Consider the following 23,784-nt stretch of genomic DNA (forward strand, 5'->3'; position numbering starts at 1 on the left):
TGATAAAGGTCACCCTGCCCAAAACGCCAGTTTGATTCCACCAGCACAATAAAAATATTAATAGCAAGACGTCAGTTGGTTATTTATTATTATTATTATTTGCATGTGTTGTGAGATAATGCACAATCATTCTCACAAATGTGTATCATTAAGAAAATACACGCATTTGCCCAAATCCTCACTGACACTAAGTGCATGCTGTGGATATTTTTCTCCATTTCATAAGGAACAATTTATGGACCGGGGGAAGATGGAGCAACACTGGTATCAATCACGGCCGTTATGCATGCAGCGGGCATGCTAACCCCTTTTCGCATGCAGGGTATGGGAATCACTGCTGTGAGAACTCAAGGTGTGTGGCAGCACTCCCCCAGCTGTACAGAAATAGCCACAGTGAGGGTAGTGAGCGCAGCGCACATTTCCAGAATGCCGTCTCATAATCCCAGCCCATACCCTTCCTATGCTCTCTTCCTCCCTCCCTCCCTCCCTCCCCTTTTCTCTTGCTCCCTCTCCCCCACTCTCTCTCTCTCTCTCTCTCTGCGTGTGTGAGCGCCTCTCTCTCTCCCGCGCACACGCTCAGTCTGTCTGTGAGCGAAATACTGAAATGCACAGCCTCAACAGTATCTTACAGCATTCTTTGTTTTAGACAACTCGTGCTCTTCTGTGGTTTTTTTTTTAATTTATTTATTTTACAGCGGCTGTTTTAAAAATCGTGATTGTGATAATTTGTTTCTTTTCTTAACCAGATATAAAAAGCCGTATTTTGCAGGTGTTCAGATAAGTGAGCGGAGTCAAAGTTTGCAATGCCACTGAAGCTCTTTTATTTATTTAATATTTTGAGTTTTTCTGGAAAAATGTACTAATCTAATTTTGCAAAATTATGTTTTAGTGGTGTTTTTTTTTGTCTTTTGTTTTTTGTTTTGTTTTGTTTATTTCAGATTTTTATTCAAATGCCTTCACTGGATCATTTGGAGTTAACATTTCTGGTATTTACATATTCCCTGCGTGTGGTTTACAATGAGTTGGGATGGAATATACATTAATTGAAGATAAATGCTGATCCTTTCTGTTGGAGAAACTGTTCTGCCTGCAGTGTTCACTCAAGGTAAGGCAATAAGTTTTGACTTAAATGACATTTCCATTTGAGTCAGAGGCTTTCATATGGACTGCTTCATTGTGTCTGAAGAGATAAAAAGATCATGTTCCTGAAGGCAAGCTAAATCACTCTTGTTAATAAAAATGCATTTTTATGTCTTAACCTTTCATTAATATACTCTCATATCCATACTAATGGGGACATTCATTTTTGGAGTCTAAAGTCTGGGGTGAGTTTCCCTTGACTTTATGCTACACAAAATCACAATGGGTTTTACATTTGATGATATATATAAACACACACACACATTTTGCTCAATACTCCACAATTTTTGATTCATAAAAAATTCACATTTAGTTATTGTGCAAATCCTCTGCTAAGGTTTCGCTTTGGTTTTACTATGCAGAAATTAGAGCACTTTTTAGACATAGTCCCTGAATTTTTGGGCACCATAATGTTTGGGACACATTAATATTATGTAAGTGAAATTAATCATGTTTCGTAATTTGTCGCATATCTTTTGCATGCAATGACGGCTTGAAGTCTGTGACCCACAGACATCAACAGGTACTGTGTATCTTTTCTGGTGGTGCTCTACCAGGCCTGTACTTCAGCCATCTTCAGCTCCTGGTTGTTTCAGGGGCTAGTGGCATTAAGTTTTCTCTTCAGAATACAAAAAACATGTATAATTGAAGTGAGCCAGTACATGTGGCAGCCATACATGCCCAAACCCTATCACCCCCGCCACCATGTTTCTCATATGATAGGGACTGCTTTGGATCTTCGGCAGTTACTTTTGGCCTCCACCCTTTGCTTTTGCCGTCAATCTGATACACGTAAATCTTGGTTTCATCTTTCCACAAGACCTTTTTACATAACTGCAGGCTCTGTCAGGTACGTCTTAGCAAACTGTAACCTAGCCATCCTGTTTTTAAGGTTAACTTATGGTTTTCATCTTGCAGTGTAGCCTCTGTAGTTCTGTTCATGAAGTCTTTTGCAGAGAGTAGTCACTGGCACATCCACACGTGCCTCCTGAAGAGTGTTTCTGATCTGTTGGAGAGGTGTTTGAGAGTTATTCTTAATTATGGTGAGAATTATTTGGGCTACCAGGCTCACCAGTGCTCTCTTTCTTTTTAATGATGTTCCAAACTGTTGATTTTGGTAAGCCTAAGGTTTGGCCTATGTCTCTGAATGTTTTTTCTTATTTCTCAGCCTCATATTGGCTTCCTCGGTTTTCATTGCACACCTCTTGTACTCTGGTTGACAAACAACAGCTCTGGCTGACAAACGGCAATCTGAGACTCCAAAGGCCTAGAATCAAGATAGCATACTGAAAGCTCTCTTACACTTGCCCTGAGATAGCAATTGAACACGCCTGACTCATCAGAAATACCTGTGAAGTCATTTGTCCCAAACATTTTAGTGCCATGAAATGGGGGAGACTATGTATAAAAAGTGCAGTAAATTTTTAAATATTAAAACCAACACTGACTGACTTACTTAATTACTTAATGGCCTTTTGAATTTTGTTACATATATATATATATATATATATATACAACAAAAATATAATAAACAAACAGATATGTTTCAAATGCTTCTTTTATTACAAATTTAGAATGCAGTGAATTTTTTTAAATATTTAGGCGCTTTGGCAAAAAGTCAGTTTGCAAAACTTTGAGGGAATTATAATAATGACTGCATACTTTCCGAATAAGCATAGAATCTGTTAATCAAAGAATTCAACTAAAGATTGTGTGCACGAGTGTGTGTGTGAGTGTGCGCGCACTGCAGGCATATGGACACACACAAACACACATTTACTGATGTTTTTCTAAATGTTATTGAAACTTCAGTTTTGTTTCTGAGATACACATTGTAATGTGTGCTTCTGTTGTGTCTTCCTGCTGAAGAGAGATGACTACCATATCTATGGAGCCCTTGGTGGTGATGGTCGAGAAGATCCCCAATGCCACCGATGCGCCACTGGATCCCTCAGCCGAGGACATGACCGCCACCCTCACTATCGGGGCAATCCTGTCCGTCATGTGCCTGGTGGGCGTGTCCGGGAACATCTACACACTGGTAGTCATGTGCCACTCCATGCGATCAGCAGCTTCCATGTACATTTATATAATAAACCTGGCACTGGCAGACCTACTGTACCTACTCACCATTCCCTTTGTGGTCTGCACCCACTTCCTCAAGGCTTGGTACTTTGGCGATGCTGGCTGCCACATTCTGATCAGCATGGACTTCCTGACCATGCATGCCAGCATCTTCACTCTGACCATCATGAGCACGGAGCGATATTTTGCAGTCCTCAAGCCCCTGGATACTGTCAAGCGCTCCAAGAGCTATCGCAAAGCAATTGCGATTCTGGTGTGGGTGGCCTCCCTGGTGCTCACCCTGCCCATGATCGTCACCATTCAGCTCATGGCAGTGGGCAAAAAGAGCATATGCCAGCCTACACTCAGTGTGCTGTCCTACAAGATCTACATTTCTATTCTCTTCTGCACAAGCGTTGTGGCCCCCGGTGTGGTCATCTGCTACCTTTACATCCGTCTGGCCCGGACTTACTGGGTCTCCCAGACAGAGACCTTCAAATTGACCAAAAAGTTACCCAACCAGAAGGTCCTGTACCTGATCTTCACCATCGTCCTGCTCTACTGGGCCTGTTTCCTGCCGTTTTGGATCTGGCAACTCCTGAACCTGTACCAACCGTCCCTGCCTATCTCCCCCAAGGCTGTGCGGAACATCAACTACCTGACCACCTGTCTGACGTACAGCAACAGCTGCATAAACCCCTTTCTCTACACCCTGCTCACCAAGAACTACAAGGAGTACCTGCGCAAGAGACAGAGGTCCTGGACTGCAGGCAGTTATTTTAACCGGAGGAATCGGTTCCAGAGGTCCCCGCGCCGCTCCCTGTCCTCCAGCAGCCAGCAGTGCACAGAGAGCTTTGTGCTCTCACACACACCTCGCACCAACAACAGCAGTCTGTGAGGTAGGTCTCCGTCCCCGTATAGGGTTCCAGTCCAACTGCCTAGTGTTGGGTTGTTGAGGGCTCAAATTGTTTAGGTGGTTTAACAATTTCCGTTGTCTGGCTCCGCACTGCAGTGCGTCTCTTTCTGAATTGGTCCTGCGACTTTGAATCTATCCAGGGATGGTTTCACAGTCCTGGTAGTTTCTTGGTTGAGCTGTTTGAAAATAGCAACTGCAGGGGAACATAAATCCATGTGCAGTGTATAGTTTGAACCAGGCTGTTGCCTTTTTGAGGTTTTCAGTGAGAAATTGTTTGGGGTGATCAGTGAAGAAGAGCAATAGACTCTTGCATGACAGAGTGCAGTGTTGTGGAACTGAGGGACAGGGCTTCAGAGAAAGTATGGGGTAAAAATGCAGCTGGTGTTCTTCACACCCTTGCACAGAGAGGCATTCCGCATAGCTGTGAGGATTCAGCCTGGAATTCCCCCAAGAACATAATCCACTGAATGGACTTTCAGTAATTTATAGGGAAGAATATTAACTGGTCAGCAATTATCTGCTATATAAAGAGCCCAATGCCTTGAGCATTTGTCCTGTGTATGTAACTGTAAATATGTGTGTGTATGTGTGTGTGCGCTCGCATGCGCTCGCGTATGTGTGTTTGGGTGTGTGTGCGCAATTTTGCTGCGTGAATTTCCCTCCACAAAGGGCACTCATACTGCATAACCCTGCGGTAATTATTCCATTTATAAAGTGGCTTACCAACAAAAAGCATAACTGAAATTAAAACATATGATTTTGTTGCAATGGTAACATTACTTACTGTAAGTGTTCCAGCAAATATCCCAAAACCCTGTACCACTTAGCAGTGAACACGTCTTTCTGGTCCCTCTCTCAACTGGGTTTGATAACAAACTGGTTTGAGGTCAAAATGGTCTCACAGCATGTTTGTTATCATGGATAGCTTGCAAGCTAATTATTGAATTATATTCAAAACAGAAGCTATATGACTATGTTTATATTATAAACTATAAACATATTCGAGCTCTAACTATACTTGCTACTCTCTACAGAAATTCATGAACATCAAGGTGACTATGCTTGAGTTGGCAGTGGCTGTACACACATATATACATACATATATATATATATATATATATGTATATATATATATATATATATGTATAAGAAGATGCAAACACACAAGATGTATATATACATTATGTTGTGTCTTCCACAGCTCAGGTACATTATATGCATCTATCCAAGAACACATGCAATTACTCATGTATGCATATACCTCAAACACAGTTCAAAAAATACTACAAAGAAGGCAAATGATCTTCTCAGTACTTTAATAACAAAAGAGTGTGACAAATGGATATATTGCAATATATACACAGAGGGGTGACAAATTAAAAGAAAAACCAACAAAGTATCTTAGTAAGGTGTTGGGCCACCACGAGCCACCAGAACAGCTTCAATGCACATTTGCATAGATTCTACAAGTATGTGGAACTCTACTAGAGAGATGGAACACCATTATTCCAAAAGATATTAATTTGGATGAGAATGCACTTTCTTATTGGTCCAAAATCTCTCACAGGCTTTCAACATCATTTTCATTATAAACTATTCAGAGACCCCTCTTGCGCTGTGGATGGGAGCATTGTCATCCAGGAAGAGACCCCTCTCATCAGAATAAAATCATCAAATGTGCATTTTTGAATGTGCAAATGTGCGTAATTTCCAGCCCTATTCACTGGTGTCTTTCTCATAGATCTAAATGCTAATGTCACTTCAGTCACTGTTCCTGTTGAAACACTAGCCAGTCTTTCGCACTGAAGCTCCTACCATCCGTGCCCCAATAATGAACCCTCTTTCAAAGTCACTTAGATCTTTTCCTCTTTCCATCTTGATCCAAAACTGACAACTGTGCCTGCTTAGCATTTTTATACATGCCACAGAGCATGATAGGATGTTAATTGCTTAATTGTATAATTGTGGAAGCATCTGCATTCGTTATGTTTCTTCACTCATTTATTCTGGTTTTTTCTTTAATCTGTCACCCATCTGTGTATTGCAATATATCTAACAAAAACATTCAAATATTTTTGGTACAAAATCTATTCCTTGAAAAGTTACTGGCAAAATACCAGACACTAGTTCAAGAGGTTATTTTTTGCACATTCATAATATGGTAATAATAGCAAGTGCTTTCCAAAACAGATAGAAATAAGATTTAAGATTGCAATACGAGGGGTACAATAAAAGCAACCTAAAAAGGAAGAACGAACAGCAAATAAAATAACAACATAGAGCATAGAAGTATAAAAGGCAATATAGACAATAAGACAAACTAAGCACAGTAAAAGTAAAACATGATGAAACAAATAAAAGGAAATGAAAAGCAAAAGTACAGCAACTAGCTGTCAGTCATTACTGAAGGCGGTTTTGTAAAAAAAAGAAAAAGCCTAGTTTTAAAAGTAGAGGCTGTATCAGCAGACCTAACATTTGTATGGAAGGCTGTTCCAGAGCCTAGGGGCCATTACAGTAAAGGCTTGATCACCCCTTGATTTTAATGTAGACTCTGGAAAAGCCAAAAGCCCAAGCTACTGATTAGAATAGCATGATCAATGGTGTCAAAAGCCATACTAAGGTCAAGCAGCACCAGAACAGAAATGCCTCCTGCATCAGCAGCCATCAATAAATTGCTAGTAACCCTAAGAAGGATCGTTTCAGTGCTGTGCAGCTGGCAAAAACCAGACTGAAATTTTTCAAAGATATTGTTGCTATTAAGAACCTCTAAGAGTTGTTTTAAAACAACTTTTTGCAGAACTTGCAAAAGGTCTAAAATTTCCTAAAAACAAACAGATCAAGCCAAGCTCTTTTTTGACAGAGACTGAACACAAACCATTTAAAAATAATATGGGACTTATCCAGAAGAGAGAGAGCTGTTAAAAATCAAAAGCAAACTGGGGCCAATCGCCTCCGTAACTTCTCTAAAATGTTTTGTGGGAATAATATGAAGGGGGCTGGAGAAGGGTTTCATATGTGACACAATCTCTATTAGAGTTTGCAGAGAGATTGCCCTAAAGTGAGTAAAGGAATTAGAACAAGGGCAGGGAAGGTTCACAGCACAGACCGGAGGAGTAATGTTAGCTCCAATATGATCAATCTTATTAACAAAGACAGATAAAAACTTTTCATCAGCAACATCTATCTAAATGCATCTAAACAGTCGACAGCACAGCTGTGTTATAGGAATGATTTTAGTCAATGTTTTGAAAAGTATTATAGCTTGTGTCAAACTTATATTACATTATATATCACATATAGCGTTTCTTCTTAATTATATAATATTAAACCTATTTTTGAATATAACATAATTTATTTTCTTTTTTGAGAACTTTTTGAATTCACCAAGAGTGAATAACAGTGTTTAAATAAATATGTGTGCATCAAAATCATGTATACGACAAGCACAAGGGGACAGTCCATTTCCAATTAAAAAGTACGAAACAATGTCATAGTTGTACACGTTTAATTTCAAACAGCCAGAAGGCTGGCTTCTATAATCATACGCATTTTCCATTACTGACTTTTGGAAACTATGCAAAACATTTTAGATGGATGCATTGGAAAGATTACAATCAGAATATTGAGTTCTTTCATCCTGTACTTCAGTGGCACTCTGTCCCACCACACCCTCTCCCCCAGCATTGCTCCACAAACACACGACAGCACATTGTGTGTGACTGCTTAGTTTAATCGGCACACACTGTGTTTACAGTAAGCCAAGTTATTAAAATCAATGTGTTTTTCTTTATGAATTAGCCGCACTTTCTAAATACTGGAGGTGTACCTTGGACCTGTCTTTGAAAGAGTTTAATCACGTTCATGGTCAGACCAGGTTTTTCATTTCTTTAATGGTGGTATGTGTGCCATAGAAACAGCTGTAATTCATTTACATTTCATCTCCTTTCCTGACTTTCTGACCAAGTTTTCTTCATTTATCTCACTCTCTATAACATTTTACACCAAACAGCTGTTAACTGGCATTTAGTGCTACTCAGTGAACACATTTGAACTTACAAAGCTGCACAGTACATTATGCATTATCTCTAGAATAGCAGCAAATATTTCAGATCTAAAAACAGCAAAGGATCAATTCAGACAGTATGATTACATTCTGCCTTAATATGTAAATATATGGGTCTACATGTGTTGATAAATAACCAAAGCTAGCCCATGTAAATAACTACAAATAGTTATAAAATACCTCTGCTCTGCTCCTTAGTGGTATTGAGTCTTCCTTTGTTTTTTGTTTTTTCCAGGAAAATACTTTTGATCTGCCATGATAGCTGCATGTGAGCCATACATATGCTAGCGACAAATCCGTTTCACCATCCAGATGAGTGATTGGATTTTTGTTCTACCACTCTTATTGGTTTCAAGCTTTTCAGAAAAAATGGGAGAATTTAATGACCTTTTTTGGAAAGGAAAAGGAGTGTACTGGTGTCTGAATTATTGAACCCATACATAATGGTCCTTCACATATCCGTCAAGCATTGGATTACTGTGATTGTGTCATTCATCATGAAAACAGTCAATGTCCCGGCAAAGAAAAAGGATAAACCCTGTTTTACACTGTAATGGTTTTCCTGAAAAATACCAGTGTTTTATCTGATATATCAGTGACCTCCCACACTTGGATTAACTTTTAACCAACACAGGCGCTCCTTCGTCAAAATAGTAGGGTTTGTGGCAGATTCCACTGCTTTAAAGGCTTGTATATTTTGACATACAGGTTAATGTTCACACTGGCAGGCATTGATAAGTAAATTGTGCATGAAGTTAAAAGATGTGACAACAAAATGTCATCAAAACTTTGTTTGCAATTGTTTACACTAATGACATAGTTGTGACAAGATTACTTTCTATATTTTATGTTCATCTGTACACAGTGTAATTGTCAAGCTTTAACCTAGGGTTTTGAGAAATAAAAAAGTATTACTTACATATATAGATAATATTAATGTATCATTATACAATATGCACATAAAATGCTATGAATGTATTATTTTAATACAAAGACAAAAATCTGAATTTTGAGGAATGTCAAATTACATATTTTCAGTTAAAAGAAAAGAAAGAGTTATTAGACAGACATAAAGACATAAATACATTACAAACCATACCCATAAGGGCAGCACGACTATAAAGGCGCTCAAACTGTGCTACACAGTAAAATGCTTGGATTGACTCAAACAGAGTTTATATCCAAGAGTCCAAACAGATCAAATATTCTCTGTCACAGTAAAATGTTGATTTGAGTTTGAGTTTTTTTCACCCTGTATTTAATGATTGTTTGAACACAGTATCTTCTATGTTGGCATCAACACACTTAAATGTTCCCTCCAAAAACAGCCCGAAATTGGTGATTCCTGCATTTATTTTGCGTTACTATAGCTGCAAATAAACAAGAAAACTGAAATGCAGTTTCTTCTTTTTCCTTCTTGTTCCTTCAACAAACTTGTGTCTGTAATCACCTGCCAGAACCTCTGAGACTTTGTGAGGAAATAAGTCGGCAGGAAAACGAGGTAAAAATAAAGCCATTGTATTGCTTAATGTACCCTGCTGAGAATGCAAAATATTGACGGGCCCAAGATTCTAATAGACACAAGACACAGCCCACGAGGATAGCCCCTGTACACCAGTGTTTCTGTTTCATAAATCATGGTTCAATTAAAAAAACAATGTGGTCATGCATTTCTGAAATTATACAAGAATGGTTTTCATTACCACTGCTTATTTTATTTTGTTATATTTTTTCGTCCTTAATTCATGAGTTTATAACCTGGCCTTCTGTAACTATTTTATATAGTTTACGCATGCTAATTAAATAAAATGTTTTGATTTGATTCGATTTTTTTTTAATTTCTTTAATTTTTGTACTGTTTTATTGTGCAGGGATCCTTACACTTACATGGTAATGCAAGTCTTTTTACTAAGTCAATTGTTGTTATTAACAATAATTATAGTCATTCAGTGAATTTTCCAATAACTCTTTCACAAATTGCCTTAAGTGATGCTATGTTTTATCATATATTTATAGTGAATCTTCCATTATATTTTCAAACCAAATCTATAACATTTTACCCTGAACAGCTAAAAGTCTTTTACTGCTACTCAACCAACTCAACACATTTGAACAACATGCATTTTCTTAAAATTTAAACGCAGATATATCAGGGTATTTAAAAATTGCAAAGGAACAATTTATATGATTACAGTATGGCTTAATATCCAGATTGACATCCTCCATCATATTCTCAATCCTACAACAGGTTACACTATGTTGTACTTCCCACACTCTGCCATGCCATCTGTACCATCTACATACCAATACATACAATTGGTTTTGACTAACAAAAATAATTAGTCACTATTAGAGTTTAGAGTCAGTAAATTATTAATTGTTAATGAGTGGAAAATTGATGCAAACCCAAGCACTTTTGTTTGGAACAGTTAATGCTGCACTGACCTAATGTAGCCACATAAAAAAAACTGAGTGGGCCTCGTCTATTTTAAATGCTAATGTGAACTGATTTACTATTAGAACTGTTTATCAGCTCTGATGTCATAAGTCCTGAAAGAACAAAAACACAGGAAAAGCTTTACAAGAAAAAATTCAAAATTTAAAAAATGAAACAATTAAAGCAGCAACCTAAAAAGAGAATGGCCACACTTTGCAGCATAATTATTTTGGCCCTATTGCACTGCAACAACATTGTAAGTACTTAAGGAACAGTTGTGTAATAGCATGCTGTATTACGAAACAATGACCCAGTTTAAATGCTCAACCAAAAAAACTCCAAATTTTCTAATTAGTGCTGGAGAACTTCATTATCTTTGTATTTAGAGGTTACATTTCTATAACGTTACTGCGTGGTTTCAGTAACAGGACTGACAACTCCTGAATAAGAAATAAAGGTTTGGACGTGAAATGGAAGAGTGGGCTGAGAGCAGTCACAGTTCGGGAAAGTATGTGAAAGATCAGACTCTAAATACAAAGTTGAGTGCCCCTGATTGCTGCAACATAAATTGGTATTTCTTCCATTAGTCTGCAGTACTCTGAAAAGCCCTGTGTTTTTCTGTCAAACATTTCCTGGCCATCTTGGATCTGGTGGAAGGTTTTTAAACATTTTCTGTGATGCTGATTCAAAATGCTGATCATTTCCAAGCTTCAGTGCTATATGCTTTTTGTTTCATCTTATACATTGCCAATGTTTTTTTGTTTGTTTTTTTTTTTCTTTTTTTTTTAAAAGACTGCATTTATGGTGGAAAAAATCTTTAAAAAACTGCAATGGACAGCATAATTATCTCCTACTTATCTTCACAGCATGCAGCAAATGGCAATGCAGCAACAAGCAACAGGAAATAAAAGGGCAGAAATGTTTTTGAAAGTAAAATTTTCTTCAATACTCTGTTCATGTAAATGTGAACAGTAGCCGATGAACTTCTAATAACCTTATCCAAGTGGACCACTTCATTTTCTGTGTCCAGGTTATTGCTCATTTAGGAAATGAAAATCAAATGGGCTTTTGAATAATATATCATTGGTAACCATAACCAGCCTTCAGTCAGTCAAGCAGGCTTTATGTGCTATGTGTACAGACAGAATGAGCAATTCACTTCATGATTATCAGAGATAAATATAAAGCGGCATACACCAGCCCACCCACCTCCCCCCAACCCCCCACCCCCGCCCTTCTCTCTTTGAATTGTCATTTTAAATGACTGTGCATTTCTAACATATTAAGCCAGTTTTCCTGCTTCCCTGCGGGTTTGGAAATGACTTGATTCAGCTTGATGAACACAATTTGATTATGAAATGTAATTTCCACACAATGTCTGCAGAATGGCAGCCGCAAGGATTAGGATACGTAAGTGTGAAGGTGTGAAAGGAAAAAAAAGCCGGGCGTGTCACAGAGAGGTGTGAGGACGGCAACAAAGAGGAACAGCAGAACGCGCACACAGCAGACCTGTTAACAGCAGGGCTGACTGAACAAGGACAGCTGGCTACTTTTATAGGCCTTTTTTTCCATTCTGTGTGCACGCTTATAAATATTTTTCAAGTGACCCTGGACAAAAGTGTCTGGCATTTGAATCCGACTCATCTGGCCCCTTCATCCAAATGCGAGTGCAGTAAGTTAATGACACGGCGCATTTAACTGGCTAAAGCACGAGCACCATGTGAGTTTCCTGGGTGTGTGGCAGCCTTTAATTGCACTCACTGTGGATTTCATGCACAATTTATAAGGCTCCCACTTGCCACAGAAGATCCACGCGTGGTCAGATTTTTAATATTCTTTTCGCTGCGTCAAAGAGATCTGTGGCAACTTGTCAAATGCCCATACACAAACGCATGTACAAAATCCTGTCACCAGCCCCCCCCCTATTTAAAAAAATAAAAATAAATAAATACCGGTGTCATGTTCACACTCACACAGTAGCCAGCACAAGGTCACAGAACTGACACTTCTAACTGCCTCTGCCTTAAACCCACTCTCCATTACAATTGCAATTGCACAATGCCTGCTTAATTTACGACACAGGCGTCTTTTTACACAGCGCTGAACTGAACACGACATGCAGTGCTCCTGTTCCCATTTGAAGGATGTAGCCAAAAGTGACTAGCGCCCTATCCCAGTGATATAATTAATTCCATATAGATGCAGGAAAATGAACATCTATTTGTATATGTACTATCAATCTCAATTCAGATGAAAGGGATCATCTTTAAGATGATGTGGTCATCAGAAAGGATTAGACTTTGTTAATTTCCCATCTCTGCATGTCTGTCCCCTCCATTTGCACAATGCTTTAATCCACTGTATACCAAATGATAATTATTCCCTATGTCATTTGCATTGACAAGATATTTACAACATATATTTGCATCTCTTTTCATAACTAATTTTAATCCTTCATTGCATACTGTAGGTATGTTAATAGTCTATTTGAGGTCTAAAATGTTTCTGCTTGAAATTAACAAAAGAAAAAATTGAGCTGTTTTAATTTGCTAGTTGAGCAAAACGGTGCACTACAAGAACTAAAGCATTTCTTTTTTTGTCATTATTGTCATTCATTGTTCAGCTGGCAGAAGTGTTGCTCCCTCATTCTATGGTTGAAAGTAACATAAACTTAAAGTACTGTATGTGATTTAGGTTAATTTAATTCACAATCCCAGGCCAGGCAGCAAAACACGCAGCATATAACTCAGTAGAGGTCTGCATCGGGCTAGAAATGAGGCTTAAGCCCGCTTAGGTTCAACATCATTACAGTCTGACCCGAACCTGCCTGGCAAGCTCTAGCCAAATTTTAAGCCCAGACCCAATAGAGCCAGGTTGCTGAAATAACTAGCCAACAACACCATGCAGCACAAAATAAAATCATGCAGTGTCAGCTGCAAGTGAATGTGCAACTTCACATTCTTTAGGTTTACTTTTGGGTGGTAGTACTACGCATGATCGCTGACAAATGTGGGAGAACGATATTTAGACGAGAGCAGAGAGGATGAGATCTGTTTCTTGTGCAGCCGCTGCCTCACAGGCAAAGCCTGAACGAGTGCACCACATTCTGCCACGTCAGCTCGGAGATCGACAACACAGGGCTCTGCGGCAAAGATGAAATTTGGCTGAATGTTTTCCTGTCAATCATACGTCCTATTCCGTCATCAGACTGGCGAAAGTGGGAGATTAGGGACAGCACCTATTAAACATCAACTCTGGCATATTTAAGACTATGTCTATATATTGAAGGATTTGTCAAGGTGGAAAGAACCTTGCCCCCCTTAACAGGATAAACAAATCATGCGAGTGTAAATGTGTCCTTATAAATGTGGATAGAACAAATCAATATTTGAATTGTTAGAGAAAAAACACTGGCACACGCACACGCATGCAAACATACACACAGGTGCGTGCTCACACAAGCACACGCGTACGCATATGGACACACGTGGAGGCAGAACGCAAAATGGGATTTAAGACTACTTAAGGAAAAATGAGCCTAAAGTAAGACCAGATGATGAACGACATATTTTAGGCAATGCGTAAGTGCTGTTTTGGAGCAGCAGAAAGCTTGGACTTGATTTTTTATAATGAAAATCAGGACAGGACAGGTAGTGATGATAGTGTGCAATGTCCACCACCGCCAGGGGAGGCCCTGTCCAGCTGCCCAATCCGCAGCCCTCAGCTTTTCAACAGAGAGCCTGGAAAAACCCCCAAGTTCAACAGCCTATGTAGACAAAAGCATTCATTCCTCAATCCCAGGTTTGTTTTATCTCACAAAAATAATGACAGAAAAAATCTATCATTGTCCCTGTAGTGAAATGGATGAGGACCGAAGGCTGACTTGTTTACTTCCAGCACATGCATGAGTAATAATGTGCTGACATGATCGACAGCATTTGTATAGCTGGACCCATAATCAGTCAAACCCTGAGATGTTTTTCTCCTGAGTTGTTGCAAACACCTTTTTTATTTCAAATGAGTACACTGTATGTGCCAACAATGCAGGTTGTCAGAATGTGCTTGTCAGGATTGATATATAACTAGATTTTTTAAATCAGCCAGTCATTTGTTTGCTACCTCGGGGAACAGTTTCAATTATTTCTGTAAGTATTAGTAAGCTTAATATTGACAAACTTGTTTTTGGACAGAGGTCTGGACTGTGGAAAATCAACTAATACCAAGTAGCCTTTAAAAAACATGCGCAACAGAAATATATATCATTTTGCAGTACCTCTTGTTGCCATGGAGTCATTAACACCCATCTCGGTCTTGTGGCTTCTTTTTTGTTGCTATACTGTAGGAAACAGTCGTTGAGAGTCCACTGTTGGGACATTATGTAGGTCAATGTTAGTTTTCCATTGGTTTGTGGCTGTCATGTGTTTATAGTTGAGGTCAAGAGAAATTATTGTGCCGCTTTTGATGTTGAGGCTTGATAAGATCTGTATATGTAGGTACAATTTCATCTTGTGTGCCAAATTGTAAGTAATAATAACAACAGACATTTATTAAAACTGCCATCTGTTCCCAGCTTAGCAATGGTTTATTACTGGAGCTGCTTGCAATGCTTTACATGAAGATCCTTCACTCAGATGAGATTTAAGAGAGATTGATTACATTATAAATTTTTCTGCAGTTTTTTTTCCCCCTGTCTACCTACAGTATGAAAATGAACTTATTGACAAAAGGGAAGTCCTTTGTGTAATGAATGAATGGCAGCACTAGCATGGGAACATTCAGTATACCAGCAATTCTGAACCAAAATACATGAGAGTTTGGTTACAGTGAGTGAATTTTAAGCACCATACATACTCCACCTGATGATGTTTCAGAAGTACTTAAGAATGAAAACTTTTTCATCAGCTTAAGAACATTCGATACAGTGACAAATAAAGGAGAAAAGTACCGGAGAATGTTATTGTGCTACCATTTTTCCATATTCCAGACCCTACACCTCATCCACATGAAAGAGTTCTCACAATATTTTCACCTCCGTCTGTGACTTCCCCTGTGTTGGGATTCTCCATTGCCAGTCTGGTTCACTCTTGTCTTCTTTGGTTTTAAAGTTAAGGCTTTAATCTTGTTTACTTTGATAACACATTGCTTTGAACACTGGAGGTATTTGAGTAGCCTAAGTCAAAGCTACCTCTTATGTCAAATTTACGATGTTTAATAGAAAGATAAAAGAATTTAAGTAGTGTGGATTGTGAGCAGCGGGATGTGGTGTAAATTCAAAGGAATCATTCCCTGCAGATGGTGTACACACACTATAAAGCCAGGGGGAAATGAGCACTAATCCCTAATAGAATAACAAACCAAACTCATTTATAAAACATTAAAGAATATTTCTGTATTTTATTTTCAAAATGGAAAGGGCCCAGTAGAACAGAAGGGTGTGGTATCAGTATGTACCAAAGGGGATCACAGTAATCCTTGAAATTACAGCTCGTGTTTCACACACAGAATGTTGAAATGCTGTATTTAATTAGAGAGAAGCAGGCTTTATTCTTGTATATTATTGTACATGCAGTACATTTAAAAATATTTTTCATTTGGCTTTCCCTCAAATTAGGTTTATATCATTACTGAATTAAGACTTAAAAGACATAAAAGTAGGCTCGTGCTGGATTTATTGAAAATTTTATTTTAAATATTTTAAAGATCAGATTTAGTTCTATCAGCCGTGCCCAAGAATAAATTTACAGGTGTGTAAAGGAATCCTAGAATCTTTTAAGACCACACTCAACACAATGATAATACAGAGTATAGCAAAATGATGAGCTATGACAAAACAGCCTCATTTGGTTTTATACTCACTGCTCTCATGTTACCAGTTAATTATTCTAATGTTTGGTATTCCACTTCCATCTCAAGAAAAAAAATCTCATGAAACAGTTTTTTTTAGAATGTGGCAGAAATAAATTGTTTAGATTCAGCTGCGGTCAACAGTCCTAGACCATAAACCCTATGTACAGTATGTGTGAACTTGCTAATAGAACTTATACAGTTTACAGTTTCAATATTTAGCATTGCTCATGCCTGCATATCAAGCAATAATTATCATCTGATTTATTTTTTACCCCTTTAAAATTGAAAATTGAAAAATAGGATTGTGTGGAAAAATGAGATCGTGTGGAAGGATCAGACATATTGATTTGGTATCCTGTTGAAGTAATTGGAGTGGAGATCAGCAGGGAGTGGAGATAATGAGAGCCCTGTGGGCTCTGAGGCCCATGGGAACTGGAGTAGAGGAAGTGAGGTGGCTTGGTGAGGCACTGAAGCCCCAGGAAATTTGACAGGGATGTGGCAGGAAGCTTCAGATGCTTTAGTCATTAGGGCTGTAAAAACATTGGACTGATTGACTGATTGAATAGCCTGTTCGCAGACCTTGGGCCCCATTTGAACCACTGTCCTGCAGACTCTCCTGGAGTTGGGAGCATCCACTCTGCCAAGGTGATTTCCGTTAGTTTGCATGTATTCACATTCACTTCCTTCTCAAAACTTCCTGCTGGAATCATTAGTTTAATTGTTCTGGGGCTGATCATTTGCAAGTGGGTAGAACATCAAAGCAATTAATCTCTTGTGAATAAAAATGAAAAGCGCCCAAAACTGAAGGTCATCCAGTCATACCCTATATTAACATTTTCCATCTTCCATGGGACGTGAGAATCATGGGAGATCAGCTCTGCCGGTAATCATCATCGCTGGGGTGACTCAAAGGGGACAGGCCGCTGCCTTCCGGTAACTATGGTGATGATTGCACCATTCCCTAAAAGGAAACAAGAAATCTCAAGAAAATCCATTTATTTCAGAAACAACAGCATTCCAGCATGGCCTCTCCCCGCCCCCCCCCCCCCCCCCCCCTCGCCAGTCCCACAGGGCCCAGGCTGGAGCAGTTGTGCAATGAGGCTCATGGCTGCCATAGGACACAGAGTATGTCTCTTTCCCTGAATGCCTCTTCTTCACTGTTCACACAAGTTTGTGGATGGATGGATGGATGGATGGATGAGTCGTCTGCCTCCTCCAAATCACTGAATCACTTTCTGATCTTTGGCATAAAGAGGGCTAACAAGTTCTGGGACATTGACCAAGTTCCGTACTTGCATGTCCACTACTGGACTCCGACCTGCGCTTTTGAAAGGAGGTTTCCTTTCAGCTCAGGCCAGCTTTATTGCAGACCACATTTAAGCCCTGGGCCAAAGCTCATATTTCTGGAACCTTTTGCAGCTCCATGCTCTCCATTCTATCCACTCTGGATGGACTACAAGTGCATGAATCTCATGGCTGACTGCTCCTGGGAGTCACACCCCTGGCACACTTTCAGGTCATTTCCGAACTCACTTCCCCAGACCTACGTGTCAGCCAGGCCCTGCAGGAGAGTGACGCACCTGCGGAAATGGGATCATTAGAGTTAATGTTCACTCATTTTGCTACAGCAACCATGAAATCTCGACAACATTTTCCAGGCTTGAAGGGTGCTAAAAAGAATTTACAGGGCCCTCTAAACTCAGGAACAGCCATGTAAATGTGTAATTATATTCATGTTTGTGTTTATGTGTGTGTGTGTGTGTGTGTGTGTGTGTGTGTACGTACGTGTGTATGTGTGTGTGTGTGTGTGTGTGTGTGTGTGTGCATGAATGTGTTTGTGTTTCCATGTGTTTATGATTGCATTTCTCAACACTTTAACCCAACTCCAAATATTTCTATAAACACAAACAGAATTTTCACACTCATAACATAAAAGTTGTATGAGCAAAAACAACTGTTGGAGCTCCATCAACCAATGGTACGTAGATGTTGAACTAATTACAGTCTGGACTCTCAAGGTGGAGGTTGGACTGATGCCTAAATTTGCCTAATTAGATTACCTCTGCATTCCTGTGGAACCAGCGATTCTGTCAGCAATTTGAACTATCGAGCTCCTGTCTTATTCTTGGTTGCAAAATATGCAAAGGGAGGGCCTTTGGAACAAAAGGATAACACTTGAGAACTGAGCCCCCAACACCTAGTAGAATTTTGTTCTGCTCTGAAGAATTTTCCATAGTCTCCCTAATGTGTTAAGAAATAAAACATTTGTTGTATTTCATGAAACACAGTCACCTCTGTTCCCATTCCTGTCCCTGCCAGACTGTCTTTGTTCAACTGCAAGCTGTATGAACTTGGGTTCTGAAGTCAAATTTCATTTTCAGATAGAACTGAGGCTTTTGGCTGAATTTCTGGGCTCAATTAAGACATAAGACAGCATAACCTGGAGGATTGCATGAAAAAGTCTAAAATCTTTAAGGGATGATATTACATCCCGTAACAAATGGTGTGGAAAATGTGCTGTATCCCAGTGAATGTCACCACTCAAAAAGGATATGAATTTTACAAAAACCCATCTACTGGGCCAAGCACCCCTTTACAAGAAAATGAATCACACAGAGAACAGAGGTTTTTAAGATCCACTCTCATTATGAGAAGCAGAGATGCATCAGAAGACTGCAGTCCAGATGGGGCTCAATCACACTCAAACACACAGACCTGTGGTAACAGTGGTATTTTAGTGGTGGTGGAGTTCTCCTTGCCCATTCTTCATTGACAGGAGTATGCAGTCAGCCAATATACAGTTATGGGGGGTTAATTGTACATTAAGGCATGTGCCAAAATAACATGATTAGTCTAGTCATAACTTCAAGTATTTATTTCAAAATCAAGAAAATTAAGACCCCCTTCCCCATTTAAGGCACCAAATGTAATTGGACAAATAAACATAATCTACAATAATCTAAAAAGTAATCCTATTTAGTACTTGCTTGAAAATCCTTGCATTTGATGACTGCCTGAATTTTGCAACCCATACACATCGCCAGACACTGGGTATCTTTCCTGGTGATGCTCTGCCAAGCCAGTGATGTTGCCATCTTGAGTTTCTGTTCTTAATAAGTTATTCAGTCTTATTTTCAGCAAAAAAACATGAAAAACATGTTCAATTGGATTCAGGTCAAGCGATTGAATTGGCCAGTCAAGAACATTCAACTTTTTGGTCCTTTTGTTTGTGGATCTGCACTAAATTTACTACATAGCTTTATTAAACCAAGAAACACATTATATCCCTGATCTATAATCCTAATAACACAAACAAAATGGCCACCATTGACCAATGAATTTGAAAAAGGGCAAAGCCTACAACACAATTGTTCATAACTCTGTAGCAGTTTAAGCTATCATCGTGAAACCTGATGTAAATGTTTGACTCCCCACGCGACAAATAAAAGTGTTTTTAAATCAACAAATATATCTTGGACAAATGACTGGATGAAACTAAAGTTGCTACACATGATTGTAGGACAAAGATTGGCCAAAATATCAAGTTTGGTTGAAATCAGTCTAAGTTGGCATAGCATATGACATAATGGCCTATAACTCTAAGGGGGTACAGTATGGCCGATCGCTATGAAACTCAATATGGTCCTCTGACACCCCATATGGAAATCGTCTGTAACATTTTATCAAGTGGCAAATGACTAGGTCCAAGGTGATTGAGTGGCATCCTTCTGTTCCTTTCACGCCAAACATAAACCATCATTTTTATAAGCCAAAGTGATCTTTACTGAGCTAAATTTGACACAGACTGCATTGCTCACCACCCACCACTGCTTAGTCCTCTTTACATTGACTTTCAATTACAGGAATATTGGTTTGGGATTTGAAAGAGAGAACAAAAATGGCTCGCACACAGAGCCACAGTCTGTAGCCTCATCCTCTCCAGCCCTTTTAACAAGTTCTGTCTCTGTGATGCAAACAGTGACATTGTTGAAGGGGAGGCAAAGTGTTTGCAGTTTACAGATTGCGAGCCCAAAGCGAATGTTTTAAAAGAGTCAGCGTGCTGAAGGCTGTCAGGGGAATGCCTGAAAGATAATATGTAAAAATAAAAAAATAAAAACTGTAATACTTTTAAAAACATGATCTCTACCAAATATAGCATAAGGATAAAAAACGTGCCTCCCTCACTGGGTGTGAGACCTACTTTCTGGAGTGATATTGCATCTGTTTTTATTAAAAATAGGCAACAGCTGAAGACTACTCGACTTCCAACCGCACTAAAGACCAAAGTTTTGCAATTAAATGGAGTCAGTTACACAGACAGAGGGTGGGAGTGACCAATTAATTAAAGACAGCCTGGTTCAAAAGTGACTCAGATATTGAAATGTAAGCAGCTTGTTCATATAAGGAGACAGCAGTGGCAAAGGGTATTATGAAATTCCTACCCTCAAGGATTTAGAGTCGCAGTGCCAATTTAGTTAAAGAATATCTACTGCAAATATCAAAAACACGAAGTGATTTCATTATTTATACCACCTAATTATGGAGCCAACTTCACTTTATGGCATGTTTCCTGTTAAGCAGATGTGTGATACACCTTTTATAGAATGAAAGCTAATACTGATTTTCTGCAAAGGGTTTAGAAAAACACTCTGTGCAAGGGCATATATTCACACCAGTGATTAATTACATTTTATTAAATGCCTTAAGGTCACTTTGACCTCAGCAGGCTCTGTGTCTCAATCATCAAGGTTCTCTCTGCCTGTGGAAACACATTGTATTTTGATAAACTGATCAGAACAGCAGCCCATTGATCTACCAGAGCTGTGCTTTTGTCTCATCGATCAGCTCAGAAATACATTCTGATCACATAGCAAGCAGGCAATATGACATTAAGAACACTTTGACCCAGGCCTGCATGAAACATATTAGTAATATAGATTTTTCATGTATTGAATATCACAGCAGTAGCAGTGAATAGATTCCATAAACTGTATCTGCCTGTTTGTAATAAAATGCCCATTTTTCTTTATTACATAAAGTGAGGAACATATCCTTGCCACGGTGAACAGCTGCTAACCAAATTTCAACCTAAATAAATCTGACCCATCAGTTGCCCTGGAGTCCACTGTGGTCATTGGTCAGATTTGTTTAGTTTCGCAGTAGAAAATGGTCAGTCAGTTCCACTACCTCCTAATCTAGATGATAAAAACCTCCCAAGAATTGCAATATATACAAAGAATGTTGTTTTGCATTTCTAATAAAAAAATGTGTTTCCAAACAGGAGACAGGTGTGCTTAAAGAGACTGTCCCAAATTGTTGCAGCTGTATTTGTTGCCTTCCAAGACAAGAAAGACCAAGCTGTACTTTCTATAAAAATAAATGAGTGATTGGAGGAGGTCAATGTCAAGTTAGCACTTAACATGAACAACATTGTAAAATAAATGCATTGTGGTAATTATCTGTTTCCTGCGCACCCAGGGAAACTGTTTATTACAGTTCACGTGTTTCAAATCAAGCATCCCAATTTTACTACTGTAATTTGACTGGTGCAGCTGAGGCAAATCCGGTCCCCTAACCACATGTTTCACCGCTGCCCTGCAACTCATTGTAAAGCACTTGCAGTATTTCAGAGAGTGAACATGAACAAGATCAATGCTACAGTATGTCATCAAAATCAGACATCATCAGAAGAATGATCTAACTATGATGGGTGAAAAGTTTAACGTGTCTCACACGCTCATGCACACAGTTTTTATTTTCTTTTGACCTTGTGTTACAACATGATAGCACAGCATGCAGGCACTTCCTTTCTAAAATGGATAAAGGTGTGACCTCACTCGGAGGAAAGGGAGGATTTGCCTCCTTCCTAATCCGGGAATTGAAACAACCTTTATACGTGCCTTTTACTGCACATATTTTGTGTGTTCTGTTTTTTTCTTTTTTTTCTTTTTTGTTTGGTTTGCATTTTTGTCTGTGATAAATATAAAAGAAGTTCTCCAATATGGGGAGAAGAAACGTAGCATCAAGGGCTTTACAATGGCCGGATGAGTGGGCTGGAGAGCAGATGAGGACAATGGCTGAGGCTGAATATACTTTTTTTCTCTGTGATTTGGATTGCGGAAGCTGTCTTTCCTGTTTCTTCTTGCTTACATACGGCCCTCCATGCACACACGCCCATCTTTGCTAGGCCTTATCCCATTGGCAATTATGACTGTAATATTTCACGCACCTAGAAAGGGGCAGGTCACAACACAAAGGAGGCCTGTCTGAGTGGCCAAAGCCAATTATAACAACAGAACATTGAGATTATTTCTCAGCTCATGCAGGCTTTTCATTTTGCTTTTATGTACAGGGCTCTACTCATACATTAAAAAAAATACAAACTGAGATATTCCTATAATAATAATAATAATAATAATAATAATAATAATAATAATAATAATAATAATAATGTGGTTATTTTTTCTTCTGTTTTTATTTCTGTTCTATTTTCTATTATCTGAACTCAGATTGAAGCAGGGTCTCTGAGTGCATTAAATTTCCTCTGGTTTTGCAGTTCTTTCATGTCGCCCTTTTCTGTACTAGCTTCCTGACTAAGTGTGACACACGGTTATAAATCAGATATACTGTAACAAGAGCATTATACGACATTAACAGAAGCTCTTTTGATTTACATATCATTATGTTTTATTATGTTTCTAGGCATCCTATCTGCCTCTTTTATCTCCTCAGTGTTGTGTCAAATCTGAGTTCACTACATATTTTTGATATGGCCAAGTTTCTAAATATCAAAGCAACGTCATATTTAACATCCTTCATATTTTGTTTTATCCTTTTTTACCCTTCATATATTGTTCTCGCCTTCAGCTCTTATTGAAATATGCAGAGCCGTTAATCTGCTACCGTGTGCCCAGTTATTGTTCTTTTTAAACAGTATTCTGCACTGTATGTAATAACCTACCCCCCAGAAAATCACCCACAAAGCTTGGTATCAACTGCATCTTTCATCATGATTTCTGTTAGTTTCTCTTAAATATAATATACAAAGTAAAGATTATTTTGTCAGTATTGTCCTTTATTTTGGACATTTATAGTTTGCATTATAAGTTAATATCTCTCCAACACAAACAAATTCTAGTGAAACGCATTTTAATGCTTGGAATAAATAATAAGCAAAATTGTCAAATGCATTCAGATTGCTGGCAAACAGTTCCCCCTTCAGTACCAGTGCCTACATACATACATTTTTTACACTTGTCTACAAAAAAGCAATGCTGACTATCCATTATATCTACAAATGTAAATATCCTCTTTTCA

General features: G+C 38.7%; 1 protein-coding gene across 2 annotated transcripts in view; it reads left to right on the top strand.

The window, feature by feature from the left end:
• The first annotated feature begins 526 nt into the window (after nt 1-526).
• LOC135248513 (urotensin-2 receptor) overlaps nt 527-23,784 on the top strand; it is a 38,716-nt gene continuing 15,458 nt past the window's right edge. Inside the window, exons 1-3 of one of the 2 annotated variants that reach the window (XM_064323249.1) lie at nt 527-1,105; nt 3,010-4,103; nt 8,419-9,582. In XM_064323249.1, the coding sequence (XP_064179319.1) occupies nt 3,014-4,102 (1,089 nt within the window). In that variant the 5' untranslated portion in view covers nt 527-1,105; nt 3,010-3,013 and the 3' untranslated portion in view covers nt 4,103; nt 8,419-9,582. Of the gene's footprint in view, nt 1,106-3,009; nt 4,104-8,418; nt 9,583-23,784 lie in introns of those variants that run through there. The other variant, XM_064323248.1, reaches the window with a different exon arrangement.

This window comes from Anguilla rostrata, chromosome 2 (assembly GCF_018555375.3).
Source record: "Anguilla rostrata isolate EN2019 chromosome 2, ASM1855537v3, whole genome shotgun sequence".
Lineage (NCBI taxonomy): Eukaryota > Metazoa > Chordata > Actinopteri > Anguilliformes > Anguillidae > Anguilla > Anguilla rostrata.